This window comes from Achroia grisella, unplaced genomic scaffold (genome assembly GCF_030625045.1).
Source record: "Achroia grisella isolate CSIRO2021 unplaced genomic scaffold, CSIRO_AGI_Agris_v1 utg1186, whole genome shotgun sequence".
Classification (NCBI taxonomy): domain Eukaryota; kingdom Metazoa; phylum Arthropoda; class Insecta; order Lepidoptera; family Pyralidae; genus Achroia; species Achroia grisella.
In genome coordinates, this window is record NW_026712592.1 from 1,666,705 (window position 1) to 1,688,258 (window position 21,554).

Consider the following 21,554-nt stretch of genomic DNA (forward strand, 5'->3'; position numbering starts at 1 on the left):
CATTTTGGCAAGGCGCCTAAACAGTCCAGGGTAGTAGGAGAAGCGAGCAGATTCGCGATTCTGAACAAGTCTCAATTTTTACAGGTACTTCATTATCAAAATTGTTCCTCAACCCATGGACATTATTATCAAGGCATATGACTTTTTAAGTAAAGAATATTATCATAAAGGAGGATTATTATGGCACTAGTATTAATATTGTACTTTAAACAGACTTCAAAAAAGCAGTTGATTCAGAATTCGAGTGTATTTTCTTCTATGTTTGTTACATCAAAACTTTTTTATCCGATAAACGGTTTGCATATTTTTTTAGAAGCTGGTGCTTCTCGTTTTGTCCCATATAAATTTAAACAACTGTAGTCTTTTAGCTCTCCTTAATAGTGTGATTAAGTAAATTTTTTGGTGGCCTTAAAATTATGTAACGTTAAAAAAGCACAAAGTTACAAAGAACATTCAGTAGGAACTCTCAAATTCCTGAAGAAGTTTAGTCAACAACAAAAGTTTACAAACAAAATTGTGTATGTAAACAACATAGAATATTTAACTAGAAGCAAAATAGGTTTATCCCAAATGCCAATGAACGTGTTTGACAGCCTTCAATGGAATTTCGGCATACCATAACACGTTTCGGTGTCCTTATACCTCTAATCTTAGCACAGGTCATTGCCATTTCCTGTCGAATACAAACATAGCTGAAATCTATCAAAATATACCTAAAAAAGTACCTAAAGAGTCATTGCGATACACACTGTAGAAATTAGTAAAACCAAATGAGTCTGAAAATAATTAACATCATTAAATAAACCAACTTATTAATAAAGATGTGAAATTTATAAGTACCTAACCTATTTAAGAATGAACTTATTTGCCTTTTCTATCAAGCTATTCTCCTCATTTTATAAAATATGACGAAACACTGCAACATAACATTAGTTTTTAGCATAGAGAGATTAATTATCGTGACCGAGGGGAAGTTTCTTTATAAGTACCTTCTACGCGAAATCCTTTGGAATTCAAATATAAATTTTATGCACGAATTCTACATAATAGCCGGATTCCGATTCTTTAAGTAGAAATTGACGATTTCTTTTAATTACTTACAGCAAAAATCACATAAGCAAAGTAATTCAATAATAGTTGTCGTATCTATTTATAGGCTATTGTAAAACAAAACAGTAATCGTTGTAATATCATGACAACATTTTGACCAAAAATAAAAATAACATGTACGCTGCAGTCTCATTACTATGTGTGAGGCGCAGGCGACCACAATTTACAACCCGTCTACGTCAACTGTAAAGTAGGTACATTAATGTAAACAGTCCGCACGAGCACAGCACGACTGCACTGTACACAGACGGTATGGACTATACTATGAGTGCTCTTAAGTTGAATAAAATCCAATAACAGTGTCCGTTCAATCTGGCCGACACTGTAAAAAAGTTTGTATGTCAATTTATATTTATGGTCTGACTCTCCAGTGATGGAGATATTGTTAGCAAACCATTACCATGTTAGTAATGGGGACTAGCGCCCATTGACTAGAATTGATAGTCCAGTAATTTTGGGTACAATACTGAGGTCGATCTTCAGGTGGATATTCTAGATACTCTACATATTGGATTCAGATCATATTTAAGACCACCTATGGGATTACAGTCATGAAGAAATAATATTTGTAATAGTGCCTTGACTAGTCTTGGCAACCCTTTCTACACGTGGTCTGGAATCCAAAATTCCTGTTGAAATCGGCACGATAAACTGACTTCATGCTTGTCACGGGTTTAAACTGGTGTCCTGTTTACGCGCATACCGCTATACACCCACCATTGCCAAAATAAAGATAAAATGCACAGGGACAAATAAAAATTGCTAAAATACATATAATTCATTTTATGAACTAATTCACATAACTCCATGTCTAACATACTTTTTCTGGTGTGTAGATTCTTAGCTAAACACGTGCCATTAGAGCTAGACTATATCTTACATCTTGTCACGTTTTGTCACATTTATCTATATCGTCATAGTTTTCTATGTTAACGAATGTAATACAATCAAAACCAACTGAAACTACATTTAAACATTACATTAAATTACAGTTAACATTACTCGCAAAAAACTATAAGACGTAACCGAATGAAAATAAGTACACAGATATTTTATATTATCCTATATTAACATATAGAATACTATTAAGCCTAATTCTCGTGGGCAGCACCGTGAGAGACATATATACATATATATAATAAAACAAAGTCGCCGCCACTGTCGCTTCAGATATTAGATAGCGATGACGAGTAGCCAATATCTCTGCGTTAATAAAAAAAAACTACGTAAATGCTGTGGGTACCGTATATCTCGTAATTAGCAAAGATAGCTAAGGAAAATTTTTACATAATTTCAAACTCTATCTCTAGCCAATACTGACTGTAGTTATCACCACGTTTATATTATGTCAGTCAGTCAAAAGTTCAGTTATAAATATTCAGATATCAGTACACGAGATTAGCAATCGGGAAGATTAACAGACAGTCTGATAAACAGTGCCGAATAAACTGGTAAAATGCTGTTCATTTTTAATTATAATTTGTTAATACGACCTTAAACTCAACCATCCTTAAGACTGCGACGCTCTAATTATAATAAAAATAAAATAATGTATGTACTTAATTATCGTTCAAAAATTAAATAGAAACCCATGTGATGTTAATAAAAATCGTCATGTTTTTTTAAATAGTTATATATTTTGTGACTTGACGACTTTATCCTCATTATATTTTGTTTATTATTGTCACCAGAATATGCCAAGCGACGACTGAGACAGAGTTTCCACTAGTTTTTATACGAACACATGTGCATGTAACTTCATTATTACGTTACAAAAATAAATAGGTAACCAAATCTCAGTTGCTCCGACAATACTTCTGTGTCACTCAAAATAGTAGTTCAGGGAGCGGATTCTCCTGACTTACAAATGTTTCACAAAAACAGTGTCAATGGTGTGTACAATTTAGAGCGGTTTCACAAAGATGTACATGTATACACTATTCTATTGACTCTGTATAGCTTTACATATACTGAAGTACAAAAGCTATTCTATTTTGTGGACTAGGTGTTATTTTGCAAATGTCATTCAGATTAATCAATGTAAAGAACTGTGTTAGTGATTAGGTCAATATATACCTACAAACCTACAACATACATAAAAATAAAGATAAACGCGTAGCAAAAACTGTATATATACATATGCCTTTTATAAGTTAATTACACAGACAGAGGAGTATGAAATTTGGTGTTGTTAAAGTTTATTTATAAAGAGAAGTGCAGAAACCCAATTTTTTTTATACATATATATAAATACATTACACATGCTACACAAACACTAACCTGACTGTGCTAATAAATAGATAACTAACAGTATCGTCTGTGCTTTGTACTGTCACTACAAACTCTGCTTATGTTGAGCATAGATAGCGCTTTGTGATATTTTGATTTGTCTACTTAAGATTACTTAAACTTATATATATACAATATTATACAACATAAATAAATAAAATAAAGCTCAAGAGTTTGATTGGTTGAACGCGTAAATTAAGTACGTAGTGAACGCGTAAGTATAATTACTTAATTGAATTGAAATTATATTGTAGGTAGTATATAGCCAATGTATAGAGGTAAGCTATACAGCATCACATTATGGCAAATAGGTACGTACCGTTAAAAACAAATATTACAAAAAGGGGTATCTTATTGACGCATATGAAGTTGCGTGGTTTAGCTAGTATAATTATAATAATAGAGTTCATATTTGGCCTTATCATTGGTTGAAGAGTTAGTATATATTTATTGATAAGGAAATAGGTTATTATAAAAAACAAATCAATCTTATCGAGCTAATATTAAAATATGTCTCTATATTTTATTATTACCTCTATAAGATTGATTTGACATAAAAAAATGTTTAATAGTGTAATTACAATCATGAGTATCGTATTGTGCAAACACATGGACTTTATTTTTTAGTTTTTACTTATTATAACTTAGCCGTAGATTATACATTATTTCAATTATCAATGTCTTCAAACACATCTCAGATTGTATAAATAATTATAAAATAAAAAAAGTAACATCCGAATAAAAAAAATATATAGTTAAAGACCAGCTCGACCACGGCAACTTTCAAACAATTTACGCGTCAACTTTCAGGAGCTATGATATCACTGACATTCACACAGAAGCACAGACACGTTAAACTTATAACATGGCTCTTTTTTACGTCGGAGGTTAAAAAAGATACCTTAATACAAATATAAGATTTCTTTCATTAACAGGCGGCCTGTAACCAGTATCAAATAGCCGTAACAAAGAGCCTATGATATAATAAATACTTAAAGAAATTGAGGGTGTGAATCATTGCGAGTGTAAAAATTTTATTTACTGGTACACAATTTCTAATAATGTGCAATCAGATTTACATACACATTCAGGTAAATAACAACAGGGATGTAACGTGATGTCGCCACAGTTATTACGTTTACCATGATCAGTGAAGCAGAATAAACCCTCTTATGAAATACGCCTATTTGGCCTTTACGTAAAAATAAATTGTATAGTTACAAAGTGTTACGGAAACAATCTAAAAGACATTGACCCATTGACGTATTTATCTAAGTTTATAAAGGAACTGACCGGCTGATCTATCAACCCACATCCTTCACGGTTAGAGCTAGATATTTTTAATTTTGAACAATGTGAAGTCGGCATCGATTAATAGGGTAATTTCCGGTATTTCCACGGAAATTGGAGATTATGTGATTGACGCATGAAAAACAACTCATTAATATACAACGGAAACTTTTTGGAAATCGTCATAGGTTTTTTGAGACGGGAAATATTAAGTAGACATGCGAATCTATGTTACATATATTATAGTGTATTGATAAGACAAGAACAAGCCACAACAAGTCTTGAATTATTGCGTTTAACTGAATAAATCGTGATAAGCGTAATTAATATACACATGGCCTTCGACCTAGGTATCATCCAGTACCTATTTTATGCTCGTATTTTATTAATTTTATTGTACTTATTTATATTACTACTGGGAACAATCACCTACTAACATCTACATAAATATCTTCAACAATATTATGAGGTCGTCGATTATTGTCACTATCGCAAAAGACAATCTATACGTAAGTCTAAAAATATCTATTAAGTTTACCTTATTCTGAGCATTACGCATTCAATTTGTAGGACACCAAAAATATATGTACAATATATTCCAAAATTTATGATGCTAATTACCAAGTGACACTAATGATAGGAACCACGTACATCACAAACACATGGCGACAAGGGCACGTAATTGGTGACCCCAAAGCTAGCAATGTATGTTCAGGTTGGCCTTCATGTGGTTCCGTTTGGAAACCATCGTTATAAATTCCTGGTGAATTTGTCACGATTGGCTATCTAATTTAGATAACTATACCTCATGCTCACATTATCATCCTTCACTAGTACCCTCCAGCTTAAACTGTTAGCGCAGGCGGGTCACTATTCCATTATCATTCATAAAAAAACCGCTGATGGATGGAAACACTCCATGGGCGTCCGTTTTCAATAGAATACTTAGGAAATCTAGTTCTTAAAGGCTGTCGTTGGCAATCGCGAACCAATTTGTTTAACCAGTTTTAAATATTATTTAGTAAGTACTATTGGTATTTCAAGACTATAAAAAAGTTATTGATCGATCAACGACGTCAAATGAATTTGAAGGTTACATATTTATACTTCACATTCCAGAATTTCCACAACAATAATTAGTGACTTATAACATTCTAATGATTTTACGATTCTAACAATTATTGTTCTACATATGAATAAATAGAAGTATCTTTTTCTTTATACAAATACAGTATTAAGTTTATGCACTTATAGACCTAAATATGTAGGTAGTTAATTAGCGATGTTTCTAAAAATAAATTTTCAGTTATTATTACAAATTATCTGGACTTTGACGTCATCCAAGTCAATAAAAAATTCTTCTAAAGGTAAGTAGGCGGGTGGTAGCTAATTGTGTTAATCAATTATTAACTCCATCCTACTTTTATTACGCTTTATTCAATCGTTTTAATCGCTACTAACTAATATATTGACAATGTTAAGAATAAACAATTCCTATCCTTTTTTAAAGGCTAAATCATCAATAGTATCTATCAAATTGTCAACTAATACAATACTTTCAATGAAACACATGGTACCCATTACCACGTGTTTCTTATATTAACCACTAACTCTCTTGTTCAAAAACTATGCTCGTAGTGAACTCTATAAAGAATAGAATAGAATAGAATAGAAATCATTTATTCAAATAAACTTACATTGAAGCACTTTTGAATAGTCATTACATTTTTTTAATATACCGCTCATTCGGAAAGCTGCAGCTGAAAAGATGAAAACTTTGCAGTCTCCTGTGTAAATTGACGGTTAAAACCTAGTGAATCTGCTACCATTGTTTACTCTAGCAAAGTACTAGTGGAAGATGTAGAAATGAGGATGGCGGATATTCACCAGGAATCAACCACGATGGTTTACAGAACAGAGCGCGACGAGGTCCACCATCTAGCCTAGTAGCAGATAGCCTGTTTTCTTCGACATACTCTAATCAAATAAAGAACAACAGCAAAAGCAATAGAATAGCAACTGCAACTAAGCGTAAGCAAGACGCATGTAAAATGAAATATACTTGTTTACAGTCCGATTAAAGGTAATAATCGCATTTAATTATGTTTTGTCGTAATATGTAATTTCGTTTTAGTTAACTCCTGAAATGTCGTTAGCAGTATGCTAGCACGTAACAAAAGTCGGTATAAGTGTAAGTATATTCTGATACGTTGTATCTTAAATATAGTATAATTAGAGCTACACTAAAAAAAGAGAAAATTCCAACACTAAACAATAAAGAAGCGCGCATGATCGCCCAAGCACAGAGAATGGGACCACCATCACACATATTTACATTCCCAAATTTCAGCTGTATCTTTGCACCATAAGATGCAGTTTCGCATGACTAGTGAGACTATTAAGCTACATTTATCTCGTGTACACGTGACGTCAGTAGATAGTCAGAGAACAACGAAACAAACATTTTGTTATCGAATAGCAACCAATGGGTCGAGTGACAGACACCTTTTGTGCTCATCAGACTAAAGCTTCAAAGCATCCTATCTTCTCTCTTGGGCATTACGTTAAATGTACAAATAAATAATAGTCGTACATTATATAGGTCTATACAAGTAATTACAGTTAGAATTAATATTATTACTGTTTTAATTAACTAAGAAATCAAGATCGAAGTTCTTTTGAAATGAGAATATTGGGAAAAAAGTTGGATATGCAAACGTGTAAAGAGTTTTAACCAACTGGAGATAGGCCAAGAAACATAATTATACAAAGTAATGTAATTATTAACTTATTTATACGATATGATTTATATAACTTTGATACAGATTTTTCTTTCAGACCATTAAATCACACCTATACGCAGGCATACATGCTACAACTTAGTTGAGATCATGATAATTTAATCATGTATTTATTTAAACCTTATTTACCTATGACTAATGCATTAGTATTTTGAAAAGTAAAATCATATTATAATATGCAAGGGAACCGCTGCTCTAATGCGTCGGTGACAGATCCAGAAATAGAAATCTCAAAGCAAATTAAATGCTTGCCACTTTAAATAAAACCCACTTAAATTTCTCGCTTATTTTCGTCTCCCTTCTCAGGACGAAGTTTTCTATAATGTTGGACTATTTAGGAAGATTTAAGGGAATAGAAGCTATTTATTTTAACCCACAGATAGCAAAGAAACTTGCTCATAATTTTGTAATTCATTATTATTGGCGGTTTGGTTTCCGTTTATTTATAATTCGATATTCGAATATTTGGGTCTTTGTGACCACAGTAAAAATACTGTAATATTTGTGTCGAAAATGTAGGCGAATGGGTATAATAAAAGGGAAGTAGGAGATACTATACAAAGTCCACCGGGTTCCCATTACTCCAATAATTCTGCCGCCAGCAGCCAACATTGCATGTCAGTGAATTTACGAAATATAACATGCATGAGATTATACGTCACGATATTGTTTGTGACTACTTCTCATCACATCGATTACAGTCTAACAAACTAATGTAAATGCAATGGAAAATATTTTATGAGTGCATTAATAAAATATTTCATTTTCTTCAATAATATAATAATTGTAATATACGGCAAAAATACGTACACAGTGCGGTAAAATGCAATGTCAAAATTTTCAGGCTTGGAATATTTCCAGTTTTCAGGACCGCGGCCTGTCATCCAGTGAAAACAATAAATAAACACCCGCGGCGTAATATAATTTTCACAGTGAAAACTCTAGTTAAACTATCATAGCTGTGATACTTTATTCTTTAATAAACTAAGTATATTATTTATGTAGCTATAATACACCAAGGTTCGTGAGTTCGAATAACGAATGTCAATTTATATATCATACTGCCTCTCCGATGATTGATACACCTATAACAATAAATATAATCCGAATATGAGATGAAGATGATGTAGATGGCACTCGGCTAGATACCACGTTGGATTCGGATGAACCCAGCGAAATGTTAGCATGTCTAATGTCACATTCGCCACGACAACAAACTTTAACAATGCTTCAGACTGTACCATCTAGGATAACTGTCGTGAAAGAAAGAGGTAACAACAACTTACGAATAGACCAACATTATTCAGCCAATCAAATAATAACAAATAACCAAGCGATTTATTAAGATGTTGAAAGCAATACAACTATAAGTGGGTACACTAAATGGAACATTTCCTCAAATCTGTTATTACGCCACACAATTTTGCATCTCACTTGAAATAACCCGCTAATTTTATAACATGTATTTTGCTGCACCCGGGTATAATGTTGTCTGAGTAAACGCAATGATAAAGCTGCTGAACTTTTGAATATAAATGTTGGGATTATGCACTTTTTATGCAATGGAAACGGCAAATAAGCTACCTGATAAGCGTTTGGTCGCGAGACCGCGACGTCGTTTGTTTTTTTTTCTGATAAAATAGATAATTATAGGTCAAATTTGATTAAGATTCGTTCAGCTCTATTCTCGTAGGTAACAAACAGGCAGATTTTCAAATTTATAATCATTGTATGGATAATATTATGGATGATATCAGATGATGATGATGATATCATTGATCGGAGTCCACGGAAACTAACAGTATCAGATTACTGAAGAAAATATATATATATTTTTAACAGTATGCCTGTTACAAAATATAAATTACACAAAGCACAATAAATTACAGTTCGTAAATTATAAAACTCACTATTGAATTGATATTACTATGTCTCTTGCACTAGGTTAAATTAATATTAATACATTACTAACAATATTGGTTTAGTTCCATTTGAAACCTGTCTATTTCCCACACGCTATTCACTGCCTAGATCTAACATAAACCCATTATAACGATAATAAGTAAACAAAGTGACTTGGTATGAATCCAAAGCCAATAGTCTAGTGATTAATATTTCGCAAGTCGGAGCCCTCAATTCAGTTCGCTGCTCTTACACTATTGTAGATTACATATATTTCGTTCTTTTAGTTCTTTCACTCCCGACTTGAGTTAAAGGAAGGCAATAAGAAGTTTGACCAATCTCTCGTACTATTAATCATGTCACAAAATATTGTATTCTTATTAATTTTAGTAGCTGAAGCATTAATTACAATCACTCGGTAGATACAGTTTATTTGTTTTACAACACCTATACACTCATTGTTCTCAAATTATTATTTAATTTAAAATAATCAAAATATTTATGTAGGTCTATTACAGACACCTAATTGATCAGTCAAATTTATCGTCAGTTATATATTATTATTGTATATAATATATTATACTTAGTATTGTATCATACGAACTAAAAAGCTCACATACTTATCAGATCTGCGAACAAGTTGGTTTGGAACTACATACACAAAAAATAGTAGCCAATCTAGAATGAGTTTTACTGAAAGTAAACAATAGTCCCTAATGGTGTTGGCAACCTAAATTTCGCTCTCTTACAATCAACATCTAATTCTAATTCCCATTTAATTTATAACCTACTTGTAACCATGGCAATATGAAGGTAAAACTATTAGAAAACAATAGTAATGGTACATAGTTGTAGCATCGTTTCAAGTAAATTGCTTCCGTTAAAGGAAATTCTAAAGCGGTCAATGTAACGTTTAGTCAATTATTACACTTGAATAGAATTGATTAGTTATCCTTCAATGATTAGTCCAAGAGTTAATAGGGAACTTCAGTACGTAACGATATAATTAGTACCTGATTACATATTATAATATATAGTAACAAACTCACAGTAATCAAGCTCATATTATAGAATTATGTTGGTAAACGGTATTAATAGTCATGATTTTATTACAGGAAAACGGACGACATACTCAAAAAAATTCCGTGTTATTCATATCATGGTATTTATGTACATGAAATAATTGTCTTTATTACCTTATATTTTAAAGTGTTAAAAATGTTAGAGTAGATTTTAGAAAGTTTGTAATTCTTGAGTCTACACTAGGTGTGCGATATGTGTAAATATATATATACCTACTATATACTAGTCATTATGAAATTAAAATAGAAGATGGAATACTACTACCTACCTACACATCCAACAAAAACAAGTATGTGAATTAAGTGTATTGACTTTTTTATATTAATTTATATACGCTTTGGTTAAGAGGTAAACAAACATAATTCTTACTAGTAATTATTTATCAAGGTAGAAGAGTAACTAATGAAGTTATTAGACGATGAAATAAAAGAGTACTAGTGTGACGTCTTGATTTAATAAGTTATACAAAATATAGTTTTTTATTCAGTTATCATACTGAGTTCAGTTATCATACTGAATAAAAAACTATATTTTGTATTACTTAGTAATTAGCGATCATTTAATCTTTTCATAATAAGGATTATCAAAAACAATAATAATATAACCGTATTATATGTTTTCTTTAATATATTGTTTATGTTTTTTCTTTAATGTATGTTACAAATATATAATACACATTAAATAATATCTATATATTTATCTAAAAAATATTAGATATTAACAAAATTATATATTAGGTAGGTAATATGTGTTGGTAGTTTAGGCGCACCGCGTGTGAGAACGACAGAAATGTTTAAGCTTATTTACTTTGAGCATGTGTTTGTAGTTTTTATTGTACGTAGTGTTCCGTCTATAATTTTTTGTTGGTCTGTCTCAATATTGCCTGAATGTTACAATGGGAAACGATACTGGGTACTCATCTCGCCAAGAATGATGAAATCATTGTTTGGCTATTGACGTCTAGTTGTAATTAAAAAATAAGAAAAACCATTATTAAATTAATCTTATCGAAAACAATTTCCCAACAGTTAAAAATAATATGAAAAGTGTGTAATATAATAAAAATAATATATTTTTTACTACATTACATAAATCTGATACACGCAAGTCTTTATAGTTTTTAAACTGTTTTAAGAATGAAATGTTCAGTTACTTGAATATGGATTTACAATTAATATTTTAAGTTACAAGTAGTGTTTCGTGTATATTTTCTTGTTGGTCTATCTTCCAAATGTGACATTAAAAAAGGACTCAATAAGGACTCACCTCGCCAAGATTGATAAAACCATGATCGCTGGCTACAGCATCTGCCGCCTGCTTTCCCGCTGGCACGTGGACAGCCCATGTCGGCGTGTAATGTGCATACGCAGTCTCCACTACCAACAAGAGTATGGCCGAAGACACCACAGCACCTCGCGCCATCGCACACACACACACACACACACACTCAAGGGCTAGTACTTGTCAGCATTTCACACAACTAAAGTTTAGAAATTAAATTCTATAATAATTTCTTTGAAGCTTTTCGTCATACAATAGTGTTCATTGCTCTATTTATATTATAACTAAATCTATTTAAATAACTGTAAATACAAAAATGTATTATAATCACCATAAATAATACCTATATTAGTTAAAATTTCTTAAGTTTCAAATTTCATTTTTTTATACAAAGTGCCACATAAATCTTAATCCTTCACTTTTTGTTATAATTTTTATCTAAGGTTATAGAACAATCTTAACGCATTCATTGACTCTACTCTCAAATGACATATTTTTCCTAAACACTTTAGACCGTGACATTTTTATTTTTAACTTTATTTTACGATCAAATAAGTCAATATCGGCGTATACACCTTTGTAAAATAAAAAGAAATATTGAGATTTTTATACAAATTGTAAACAAACATTATGGACACACCCAACGACAAAATATTACCGCGATCTGTGGCTTCATTAAGCAACTCTGTTAATAATAATTCTCAATTGATGAAATTATGATCATCTATGAACCATTTGAGAGATGCAAATAAGAAATTAGATGTACAGTTCACTAATGCAAAAATAGTCACCTGATTGAAACCCGCAATACCAAGTTAGTCATTATATTATACAAATGAGATGATTATCTTTATAGTTTCTTTTTTTCTATTCATAAGCTATTAATTGATTATGATATTTCGTTGTCATCCTTCGATGACTCATAGTAAGTTTCAGGCTTTAAAGGTCAGTACACTAAAACCAAAACTATAAACCCATAATTATCACAAATTGATAAAATTTTCTAAGTATTTACCTAAAATATTAATCCATTTTGATTGGAACATTTTGGTTTAAAAGCATTAGAAAAAACGGTACCTAATATTACAGTACCTACCTGCTGAAACTAATATATGCATGGTATAACCGGGAAACAATCCGGTCAGGACTGCTAAAAATGCGAGGTTTAAACCTGTCAAATCCCGTCGAAATATTAAAAATCAATCTTATATTTCCATATAAAATTCGTAAATACAAAGTCAGTCTCAGCATATTATAAAGTTTGTAATTAAATTCTTAGTTTCGAAATTGGCTACATCTATATGAGGTACGCTACGTATACAGTCGCCTGTATTAACATATAAAAAGTACTTTTGTAGCTCGTTATATGATTTTAATTGATAATTGCTTATCAAAATCACTTATATAACGAAACCATTCTATGTACTAAATTAATCTTTTCGTTATCAGTTCCAATAGTTTGCAAATTTAAGATTTACTTCCTTATTAGCGATCTTATCGCTAGACATCGCAAGATCGCTTTTTATAATGCACTGTCTATTACAAAGAAAAGTTCATTATAAAGAGCCCTACTGTCTCTTTTTATCTGTTCTTCGTGAAAAATCTACTAAACCATATCACAGAATATTATTGAATTATTAATTTTTCAGTTTTCTCGATCAAATTAAGGGACCCTTAATTTAATTTCAAGATACTCTTTACCCTACCCTAGAGAGAATTTATGAAATCGTAATATACTAATAATATTTATTATATACTATTACTTAATATTTTTTATTACAACCTTATTTACTGAAACTATTTTTTCAACTGTTGGTAGCTATATTATTGAAATTATTTATACAAGACAACATTAATTTGTAACTATTGTCATGTTGGATGGCTCGCGTTTAATGAAACAACAATATATCCGTTAAAACTAACCGCATTGTGTAAACACATTTATGTCAATCTGCTGTGACGTTGCTTTTATGAGTAAATGTGTCTATCGAGCTTTATCTTTATTTTTACGTGACTTCAAAAGAAGTTCTATGTTCGATATCTATGCATGCATCTATACCTATCATGAAAAATATTTTGTTTTGTTTTGAAAGATATACTCAAGGCTTCCGTGGTCGTACCATTGTCACTAAGTCAGGATTTGATCATGTAAACCCAGCAGGGTAATTGAAAGTAATCCTTAAATATAGTAGGCAGGTATTTGATGTTTCAGGTATATTGTTAAGTTGTGCATGTGTTTGTGTCTACGAATTGTTATATAGATAAATCGGTAACTATTGAAGTCGAGTTTATCGTGGCCTGAACTCGATATTCTCATTAAGCGCTTTTATCAAGCGATAAAAATTGATCATGAAGTTTTCACCAATGAGGTTGTTTGTCGTTAGGCCTTTGTAATACACTCGTCGGCTTTGTTTTCCGACAGATTAAAACTTTGACTGTGAGAATGTTGCCAACTCCATCATAATTGGGTCAAGTATACAAACGAAGGGCAATGTTCGATAGAGCCAGAGGGAAGTCCGTTATAGTATAACTATATTGGCATATCACCAGATAGCTATTAATCACAGTGCTATTCCGTCCACATACTTCCTCACTGCATACTCTCGTCTAAAAGTATCGCTTTCTGTTACCCGATGTTTGACCTTATTCTTGATAAACAAGATAATTATGGAACTTATTCCGAGTTCTCTTAATGATACCCTGTTCTGTATGAATAAATCATACATTACTTGATAAAATATAGGCAATTGGATCCTGCTTTTCTGATATTGATATGTATGATAAGTAGTATTTTTATTGTGTAATTATTAGGTACTTACAAAGTAAAAACTTGTATTGTTTAAGATATCCTCGTCATCAATCAAATACCTAAGTAATAAGTAGATTTATTTCTTCAAAATTATTGACTGCAGAAATAGTAATTAAAATTTGTAAAATAGAGGACTATTTAAGAGTCTTGATTTAGCAGTTGATTTTGTTAAAATGTTTATAAACCGTTGACAATCATTTTTATATTCATTTGCGATTTATCCACAAGAATTATTATGTCACTCGTCTGGACGAGTGACTTTTATTCCTCATTAAATTCGCCAGAGATCGGTACAAATTTGTGTTTACGTTTATACAATACGGAAATAAGTCTACTATTTTAACAACAAACAGTGCGCCAAGAATTATTCCTTTGGAAGTCATAAGATCTTTTTAACCAATTTCAAAAAGAAAATGCTGTCTTTGATTGTATTTTTTGGATGTATATTACACGGTACTCTAGTAACACTATTGATAAATTCTTTCCTGTTCATAATATTACATTAGATGTAAGATCTACCTATGTTATAATTCTAAAGCATGAAGTCAGGTATATCATATATGTATTAGATACCATTAATTCCTTTGATCTGTCAAGGGACAACCGATCGATTCCATTAATAGTTAACCAAACCAATCTCCTCATTTATACAAGTGGCAAATTAAATAAATAAAACATATTTATATATTCATTATCAACAACAATAGCACCTACATTGTGACAATCTTAAGATAATTAAAAATATATTGTATTAATGTACATTTATAGGTATTAATGGTATTCACAGTATTTACCTTAAAACCAATAATATTTAAATAGGTAGAAGATTGATTTGGTTACTGATTTTCGCACGTGTTGCCTCATTGGTTTTTCCGATGGAAAATATTTAAGGCGACATCGCGCCATATAAATTCTAAATATCTCGATTTAAATTTCCCTGCGTTTTGTACGGATGCCAATTAGTTTTTCTGCACAGCGCGCTCATTAAAACATTAACCTGATTTAACAATAATTTCGTAATTGAATTGGGTTGTTTAAACCTAAATCAATTCTGTTTATACCGTAAATTATTATTATTATTTTGTGTATGTATTCATTTTTCAATTTGATTGTTAATTTATTTTGTAACTTTTTTTATTTATTTAACTGCACCCTCTAGGCGTGTTCTTTTAACCAAATAATCTCTATCTATCTATACACATATGGTAGTACTAGTAATTCTCGTAATTTAATAATTTTAATGGTATTTGCATAAATTTCTGATACACCTCCTGAAGGATATTTACGAGAATATTGATATTATATGTATATTATATATAAATATATATTTATATTACAAATTTTAGCATCTTTTAACCGAATTTTAAAATGGAGGATGATACCATTTTATTCGGTATCTTTATGATACGCGATATACTCGCCACTTTCTATCCAATGTTTTAGTGGTTTAAAAATTGGATGATCCTATAATCTGCCCGACCAAGGAATCAAACCTACGACTTCTACTAGTATTATACCATTTTAGACCGAATAATCTATATATTAGTATGTGAAGCAAAAATTAGTACCCATTTTTGCACACACATAAATAAATACTCTTTTGTTTATTGTTAAAGTCTGTGGTCAAATTGAGAATAGATTAATATTGTTTATCTTTAATATTATTTGTCTATAGTCTTAATGAATGTTAAATTAATTGTGGTCGAATTTTGACCACTGGGCTATCACTAGTTATATTATTAAACTGTATAGGTAAATGGTACACATGTCACTATTTATATTAATAGCACACTAACTAATATGTATTTATATTATACTAATAGTAGGTAGGTCACATCAGTTTTCAAATGTTTATACCTTTGTTTTGTTAATTAACGCCGGACCTAGTATGTTATATTATAATAAAATTCATATAGATAAATACCTTTATAAATATGTAGGTAGGTAGGTCCCTGTACTAGAGAAAGTTCACATAATTACTCTACTTTAGTATGCTTTGCCATTTGTTTGATGTTTTTTTGCAAGAAGAAAGAAATGTCTGAACAAGTGGGACAAACATATAGACGTAGACATAATAATATGATAAGTAAAGTTTGTTAAAAGTAGGTAAGTAGTGACTAATACAATTTATTTACACTTAACATATTCTCAGATTTAATATTATACAAAAATAAACGTATAAAAAATATTTGATCAACATGAAAGTAAACGATAATTTTGCAAAAAAATATATCAAAATTTATTCAATCTAATCTCCTTTCTAAAGTTTATTTAAAATGTATTACTGTTATGACTATCGACTGTTTAGTTATTAACAATAAAAAATAACATGTATGAATGTAAATAGGTATATAAAGTTTTGTCTTATCTGTTTATATAGCTGATAATGTAAACATCATTGGTAATCAAACGCTAGTGTTTCGCGTGCGATCCACGTCAAGGAACGGATGTTTCATCGATGGAATCCGATAGGAAGAACCAAGATTCCGTGGCACTTAGACAATAGTGGACGGTGAGAGTCGGCGCCGCTGTGACGAGCATTCACCTCTCGCATCCCGCCTCACTGTTATCATTTTCAGTATTTTAAATAGATTTATGTATAAATTCCTCACGTACAAGTATACAGCAACAATCACTACGTTACACAGTGTCGGTCTATAATCATTATTCAGTACGGTACAACTGTCAAGTGACGCGTGAATAATACAACAGAACAACGCGACACACACCCGTCACGTTCGCGCACGTGATGCTGACTGGTTCGTTTGCCAGTCTGCTCCCAGTCGCACGCTGCGATTGGAGCCTGAGAGGATACCAGTATTGCCAGCCTTCGAATATGTACTGTAAATTGGAGAAAATGGAAAGTGCGTGAAAATTCAGTGAAAGAATTTTTTTTTTATTCTCAAAGACTAATAAAGCTGTGTTGTATTTTTAAATTTTGTATTTAACAATAGTAATTTTGCTATTTATTATTATTATTTTTAATTATTAGATATAAAGTATACATTACTTTGTCATTATTGTACTGCCTACATACATACTAAATTGTAATTATTATTATATCACGACCAAATGCTAAAGTTAATAACTCCTCGACATCCTAAGTTCGCCGGGAAGAAATCGCTATTATTTAATATGAAAAAAATGAGAGATGAGTTTTCATTTCAGGTCATATCTTAAGAATATTATGTACATTGAAGAATATATTTATTTGACTCGAAAATAAAATGAAATTAATTGAAAATGAATTTAATGTTGAATGATAACTGCAAATAGAACTATCAAACTCAGTTTTCAAGAGTAGTTTGGATTAGTCTGTTTCAATTTTCGAAAACTTACAAATTATTTAAACAAATTATATATGTGTATATGTACTTATACCTAGAATTAATTTATTACAAGATTGCGATATTTTATAAATACTCATGTTTACTCCATAACACTCATATTTATACATTTTTTTTCTAGGATTTATTAATTCTATACAATGCCACTTAGGTAAGGTATACATGAAGCCTCTCATTAATAAAAGTTAGGCCATTTACAATTTTCTCATAATTTTTTTTACTTAAAAAGAGTCCTAGGTTATAATATGAATATATTACAAAATTCCTTTGTAGTATCTTGTGAAGTTAGAATTACAGAAGTTTTGAACATAGTCCATGTTCGAAACTTCTGTAATTCCATGGAGTTTTTATTATTCAACACTAGAATAATTGCTCAATGTCAATAATAACATGAACTAAGTGTCATGATAACAGAATAAAAATAATAAACTCCACTCCTTTTATTCCCCAGGCTTAGTTCTAAAAATAGATTTCCCAAAAATTCTGATTAGAACGGGAACTTAACAACAAGTGCTGGCAACGTCACGGCAAACAACTTGTCTATTTAACTATCTGCAGTCCAAATCTTTTAAAGGGTAGACAGAACTATCGGTTTAAATAGAACAATATAAATTGGAATTACAACGATAATATGTTACAAGAACCTTGTCTTAAACTTCGTAATTAATATACCTACCAAAATTGTTAATTTCCTTTAGTTTTATTAGGTGAGTGAATACTTAAAATGGTATTGAATATTGTTCATTATAAATATGTACTTATGTATATTATAATGGAAATAAATAATCTTGGACGGAGGTTTGTATACCTACACTCTACAGGTTATAATAAAATAATATTAACTATATTTTTATGCTATTTAATAGTTGAATACAAGTTAAATTTTAAGAGATAGGTAGTAGTAGTTTTATAGGATCAATGTAATCTTGTATAAGAATATGCATATAATAATGTGTATGTATATATAAATGATGTCATATGGTAAACAAGATATTTATTTTTTAAGGAATGAATATTATAGTCATGATGGTCTCGGAGATACCTACATTAAATTTATGTTTCAAATGGTTTGGGAATGATGATAAAAGAATTGAAATCATAACAAACCGTGCAGACTACTTCGAGGTATTAAAAACAGGTACTAAACGTGTAAGTGGAAGTGTGGTTCTATTTACCCTCACATAAGATGATAACATTTTTAATAAGTAGATCCGCTTATTTAGTGGATCCTTATTAAGACAGAATAATACACACCAGGATAATCAATGATGAGAGGAAAGAAGGATTATAATATTCGCCTTCATTGAAGAGAAATCCTTTTTTAATTGCCTATTCCACAATTAATATAAGTAACATAATATTATTACAGTATCGTTACACCTACGCGTTATAAATTATTAACGTGGAAAATATCAGGTTTCTAAATATCCTGTTAGTTCTATATCATTCATAACATAGAATGTTATGTGTATATGACGATTAAAAGACATACTGTTAGAGTTATGTACACTTTCGAGTCATGAAAACATGACGAAAACAAAATCAAAAGAGCAACAGCCGAATTTCTTTGCGGTGAATCACAGAAAACAAACATACAATAGGTACTATTTATACTAAATAGGCTAGTAGATATTTGAATTAATATTATTATTATTATATTGTAAGTGTTCTGCTTTAACAATATGGTTTCAAAGAAATAATTGAACGCGCTCTACATTCTGGAATCAGTGAATTTAAAGAAGTGATTTCGAGTAAAAGTGAGTGGCCCAATTGCTAGCAACGTACTACAGGTCAGGTCTACGTCCAGACAGTATCCCAAGAAAACCATCATCGTTAATTCCTTAAGAATTTGCCTCCACTCCACTTTGCACGCCTCGACTCCGCCCTCGTCCCAGCGCTGTAGGATTATACTGGCGCTCCACTAGCTTATACCAACTACGCAAGCGGGTGCACCATGTCTTATCATCCTTTTTAAAATAAACAGTATTGTTTAGGAATCTAAAATTTCAACAATAGCATTATAAATACAGTAAGTGTAAATATCCTGTATTGAAAACAATAAATTCCGCACGAGCGAAGTCTTGACAACGTATAGTTCAGTAAAAAATATTGTTTTGTGATTGTCGCAAATCCGTTCAGGTCGTGATTATTTTATTGAACATAATATATTATGCATTCATTCTGAAGCAGACTGAGGTTTGTCAGTTCTAAATCGGTGCGATAACGAAGGAGTGGGTAGACTGTCCTGTCACTAATGACGTTTTCGTGTTCGAAGGGCAGATTTAGTCCCGACAAGCAATCCGTGACCGGACTTGACATGACCGCGCAACATTTCTGCCCAAATTTGTATCATCTTCTCCAAATAATTACTATGAAAATTTTTTCAGTCATATTTTCACAGCTATTACAGATTGTTACTTGGTGTCAAAATTATTTCTGAGAAATTACATAGATGTTTGCATGATTAATTATTACTATTTGGTAGATTCAGTAACATGTAATCTCACATCAATAATTATAATACCAAGTAGCAATCAGTGGGTAATACGTGTGATAATATTATACATTACTGATTTTTGCATCAAGATAAAATGCAAAATAATAAATCTTTCGCTATTATTTTAGTATATTACGTATTGTATCAATATTATACCTATAGGTTTACTATATTGAAGCATACAATTTGCTTTAAGCATGAAATCTAAATATACATTATTCAAATTAAATATATTGAAAACGGACCACAATGGATACATTCTTGACAGTTGCTTTTTTAAAAAAACACTAGTCAGTAAAAATATTAATTATGTTTAATATTTTGTGTGATTACAAATTATATGATACCACCATTTCACAAGACTAAGATAGTTATTTGAGGAACAGTTTCGGTCGAAGGATGTGATTTTGCAGTGTAACTACGGGATATAGACGGGATTCGGGATTGAAAAGCATGAGGGGTATCACGTCGTATGATCCACGTTATACCCCCGTCACGTTTACACCTCTGGAGTTTCAGGAGTTCATAGACTGCGATAACCTTTTACCATCAGATGGCTTGTCTGCCACCACATAGTATCTATAAAAAACGTCATCATGATATACCTCTGGTACCTGCTCGTGTTGAGGTTCATGTAAACTCCCCATTAGGAGAGCCGTCAGCTTGTTTGCAACAAAAACATTGGCATGAAAGTTTCCAAAGTTCTCTTAACATGTTGCCCTTTTTTAATCCATCGAAATAAGTTGTTAAGTTCATGAATGCCTACTGTCTCGAAAGTTTCGGCTTGGAATACACTTTACGACCTTTTATATCTACGGTATGTTCCTCTAAAAAAAGGACTGGATATATTAAATGGACAACACGTGTGGGTTCCTTTTGCGGTTCAATAAGTTTGAGGTTTCAGCTGTAACAACGAAAATAGTTTCTCTCTAATTCACTGTCCATTTGTACTAGTTATTCTATTATTTAACTATAATAATTATCCACAAAATAATCTGTATTAAATTACATATCTATTATTTAACTATAGGATTTTTTTTAATGGACAACTAACACAAAGCTATCTAATCCCACTGTAAGCAGAGCTTGTGTTATGATTATTAGACAACCGATATAAGCACCGTTCAAGGAATCGAACCCGCGAC

The 21,554-nt window shown here is 31.1% G+C and overlaps 1 protein-coding gene across 7 annotated transcripts in view; it reads right to left on the reverse strand.

Moving 5' to 3' along the window:
• LOC131853636 (furin-like protease 1) overlaps positions 1 to 17,316 on the reverse strand; it is a 193,378-nt gene extending 176,062 nt beyond the window's left edge. For 2 of the 7 annotated variants that reach the window (XM_059204649.1, XM_059204608.1), the window contains exons 1-2: positions 17,182 to 17,316; positions 11,742 to 12,058 (exon numbers count right to left, since the gene is read on the reverse strand). In XM_059204649.1, the coding sequence (XP_059060632.1) occupies positions 11,742 to 11,897 (156 nt within the window). In that variant the 5' untranslated portion in view covers positions 11,898 to 12,058; positions 17,182 to 17,316. Of the gene's footprint in view, positions 1 to 11,741; positions 12,070 to 17,177 lie in introns of those variants that run through there. The other 5 variants (XM_059204632.1, XM_059204640.1, XM_059204625.1 and 2 more) reach the window with 5 other exon arrangements.
• Between the last annotated feature and the right edge of the window lie 4,238 nt (positions 17,317 to 21,554).